General features: G+C 38.7%; 1 protein-coding gene across 1 annotated transcript; it reads right to left on the bottom strand.

The window, feature by feature from the left end:
- Positions 1-2,159: 2,159 nt before the first annotated feature.
- LOC116143844 (lysM domain receptor-like kinase 3) lies at positions 2,160-3,923 on the bottom strand. The gene has a single exon (XM_031429293.1). It carries the CDS (start codon positions 3,648-3,650, stop codon positions 2,304-2,306), a length of 1,347 nt encoding a protein of 448 aa, XP_031285153.1. The 5' UTR covers positions 3,651-3,923; the 3' UTR covers positions 2,160-2,303.
- Positions 3,924-4,193: the final 270 nt, after the last annotated feature.

Genomic DNA, 4,193 nt, shown 5'->3' with positions numbered 1-4,193 from the left:
GTGGCGGTTGCGTCGCCGCAGTAGAGAAGAGAGGAAAAGATAGCAGTGGATGGAAAGAAGAAAAGAGAAAAAGAAATGGTCTGTTATAAATGAAAGGATTAATGGAAGGAAGTAGAAAAATGAAGAATGAGAGCAGTGGCAGTTAGTGATGGCAATGGGCCGGGCTAGGATCGGGTATCCCTTGGCCTAGGCCCAAGCCCGACCTCATGACAAAGGCCCAAGCCCAGCCTGAGCCCATCACGGGTATGACAAGTAAAGCCTAAGCCTGATGGGCCCGGATATGACAAGTAAAGCCCAAGCCTAGCCCGATGGGCTTTTTGTAACCTCAAACCCGGCCCAAGCCCGCCCATTTTTGTGAATTTTTAAATACTAATAAATTTCAAATTTTTTTATATTTTTAATTCTAGAAACAATTTGTAAATATTAATTTATTTTCTAATACTCACCAAATATATAAATAACTTTCCATAAAGTGCATCCATCCATTCATGTAGGGTTTGGGAAAAATGAGTATATATATGTAGGATAATCTTGTAATTAAATATATAGTATAAGGGTAATTTAATATAATTAATACTAAAATTGTCGGACCGGGTTTGAAGACATACCCAGGCCTGGCCCGTACCCAAGGTCGGGCCTTAAAATCAGGTCCAGGCCTAAGCCCAAGCCCGCGAACATCAGGTAAAGCCCGACCTTTTTGGGACGGGACGGGCCGGGTCGAGTACCCGAAAATATCGAGCTCATTGCCATCTCTAATGGCAGTGGGTTAATATGAGAATGAGATGAAAACCTTAAATATTTTTTTTGTGTGGGTACCCGCAGGCACCCATGGGTATTACTCGGTCCACCCATTATTTTTACAAGCGGGTCAGATACGGGTAATTATTATGGTTACTTGTACCTGCCTGTTTTACTCGGGTACCCGTAAACCTGCAAGTACGGGTGCAACTTTGCTAGGTCTATTAACAATTAGGATCTCTTGTATTCTAATTTTAATTATATTACATCAACTTGAAATATTTAAAAAACAGAATATGGAAATAATTTAATTTATAAAATCCCTTAAAATATGATATTCCATATGATCTTTCCATTGCAAAGTCAAGGTTGACTGGTTTTGGTATTTCCCCATCCCATAAAAAGGAATAGAGCAATGCTGGCCTTACTCCCCTTTCTTATTTCTTTCCCTTACTTACTCATGTGGTAGGTGGGTGTAAGAAGAGAGAGAAGAGAGTAAGAAAGGAGATTAACATGAGTGAATAAGAGAAATAAGTAAGAAGAGAGAGTAAGACTAGCATTATTCAAAGAATATTAACAACTCTTGCAGTTTTTGGTTCAATTTTGTTTTTGACTTTTGGTTGGTAGTCACCCAAGCAATATTTTCCAAAATGAATTAATACAGTTCGCTTTCTTCATCAACCTGGCTAATGGGTCTCAAGTCTCAACCTAGTACTCACATTAAAAGTTGAAATATTAACCAAATAATGGCTTAATGACATTTTTTTATCCATAAACTTTTAATATTTTCCAAAATGAATTAATACCATTTGCTTTCTTCGTCAACTTGGCTAATGGGTCTCAAGTCTCAACCTAATACTCACATTGAAAGTTTACATTAACCGAATAATGGCTTGATAATATTTTTTTCATTCACAAACTTTTAAAATACCACTTTATTACTAGAATTTATATTCCATTTTCGATTCTAGTATCGTTGCAACTCCACACCATTACCATTCTCTTTCCTAATCATCACTTATTAAAACCCCTCAAACCTTACTCCGATTGACTCTCCCAATCGCTGGCAATCAAACGATTAAAGTTTACGCAATCACCTCCCTTAAGTTAAATTCTGATCAATTACAATTAGTTAACTATCAAAATCCAAACTTTCCACTACCAAATGATTCATTGTTCTCCCCTCTTCAAAAGTTCCAATATCTTAGACCAGATTTATTTTTGGTTTACCGTTTAAATATAAATTTAAATAATAAAAGCTTAAAGTGGTATTTTAAAATTTTATAAATAAGAAAATATTATTGATCCATTATTTGGATGAAAAATAGTCGTCAACTCTAATCTAAAACACAATTAATTATAATCATTCTAACTTTCAAACGAAGAAAAAGACTTTGATAATAACGAAAAATTAACTCCTGTCCAATTCATTAGATTTGTTTAATCTCAGTTTCAACAATTTAATCAAATAAATTATACAATATCCAATACTTACATCACAATCAAATCCGCCTAACTTAAAAAATCCATCTTTATCAGCCGCCAGTGCCACTGCCGCATCCCATCTATCTCGGCCCCAAAGAATACGATATGTCGCTAGGAGGTTTAAATTTATCCACCCAAACCCGAGACTCCAAATACAACTGCGAAATCTTCCGCGACACGCGTCCCATATCTGGCCGCTTATCAGGATCAACATCAGCGCACTCCAATGCGACACGTATTAACTTCTCTGCCACATCGATCGGAAAAGAATCCCTAAGTCTTTTATCAATCCACTTCCTTAATCTCCCCTCCCTTCCACTGCCATCATCACCTCCGTTCATCGCCAATCTAGCGGTTTCAGTCACCGAAGTTCTCATGAATTCGCCACGTGACTTGTCAAACTTGTATTTAAAAGGCTCTTCACCTGATAAAAGCTCCAATATAACCACGCCTAAACCGTACACGTCCGATTTCTGCGTCGGAATTCCGGTCTCCCGAAATTCCGGCGACATGTAACCTCTCACTCCTTCGAATTGCATCTTCTTACTACTCGATCTCTTTAACGATACAACCGGTTCTTCCTCTATTATTTCCGATATTTCGGTCACTTTTCCGAAATCTGAACCTTTATCTCTTCTTTCAGATTCCTCCTCCGATTCTCCGCACAACTGAGCCGTGCCGAAATGACAAATCTTAGCGTTAAACGACGGCTCCGTCACTATAATGCTACTACTCTTAATATGATTATGAACAAGAGTCAAGTTCAAGCCGGTGTTATTATGAATGTAATCAAGGCCATGTGCGAGATCTGTGGCGATCTGCATTCTCGACATCCACGTGGACAATACAGTAAAATCCGGATTCTTTGAATTTCTCAAACAATCAGATAAATTTGCACCGTTGATGAATTCATAAACGAGATAAATATAATCATCAGATATAGAAGCGCCATGTAACTTGATGATGCTGTTGTGGTGGCTCCGACAAATCACCGATAATCTCTCTTTCAAATGCTGCATCTGGAGTTTTCGACAAAACTTGCGTTGGAAAATGATGACGTCACGGCCGCGCAAGTTGCAGCGCCAACAGTTGGAGGAAGACGAAGAGTGTTTCTTCAATAAGAAATTGTTAGTGGCGGCCCGAATTTCGGAAAAGCTGTAGATGTTAGGGCTTTCGGAGATGGATTCCCGGAGACTGGATAAAGAAGTTCGACTTGAAATGGATGTACCTGAAGACGAAGGTTTGAATTGAGATGAAGAAGACGTGGGGGCTGCGTATTCGGCGCTGGTTGAAGAAGTAGAAGGATCGGAAAAATTCGGTGGAGTACGAGGGGATTGAGAGGAGCGAGTGCGGCGGGTTTGAGAGGAGTGAGTGGGGCGAGTTGGGGTGGGATCGGTGGCGTGGGTTGCCATTTTCGATTTGCACATAGAATTGGGAACAATTTTATGCAAAAATGTTAGTGGGGGTTTCTGTCTTTGGAATGAACCAATTAATAGTGTTTTATCATTTGTGGGATTAACTTTGACGCGATTGCCGGTTGGAACTGGGTAAGGTGAGGGAAAGGGGAGAAAGAGAAAAGAGAAAGGAAGAACCAAAGTCGTGTTAATGTGCGCATGATAGTGTCACGACCAATGAGGTTTTTTGGCGGAATTAAAAGACGATGATCGAGGTCGAAGACTTCCACATACTCAAGGTTTGCCAGTGACGTTAAAGTGGTACTCAAAAAGTTTAGAAACGGTAAATAAGTGCATTTCGTTATATGCTATCAGTAATTTCTGTTTGGTAATAATAAAAAGGCTAGAGGTGCGTTTGACTCCCTATTTTTATTTATATTCCCAATCCTATTCTCCAAATAATGTTTAGCACATTATTCCAGAAATATTATCCTGTTTTTAATTACTTTTAGACCCCATAAGGTTATTAATTTCACTAAATACCCCCTAAAAAAAGTTTAAAAATTAACAAAAACA

The sequence above is a fragment of the Pistacia vera genome, unplaced genomic scaffold, assembly GCF_008641045.1.
Source record: "Pistacia vera cultivar Batoury unplaced genomic scaffold, PisVer_v2 Contig1133, whole genome shotgun sequence".
Taxonomy (NCBI): Eukaryota; Viridiplantae; Streptophyta; class Magnoliopsida; order Sapindales; family Anacardiaceae; genus Pistacia; species Pistacia vera.
Note: the sequence above shows the minus strand (reverse complement) of the source record. Positions and strands in the feature narration are given on the sequence as shown.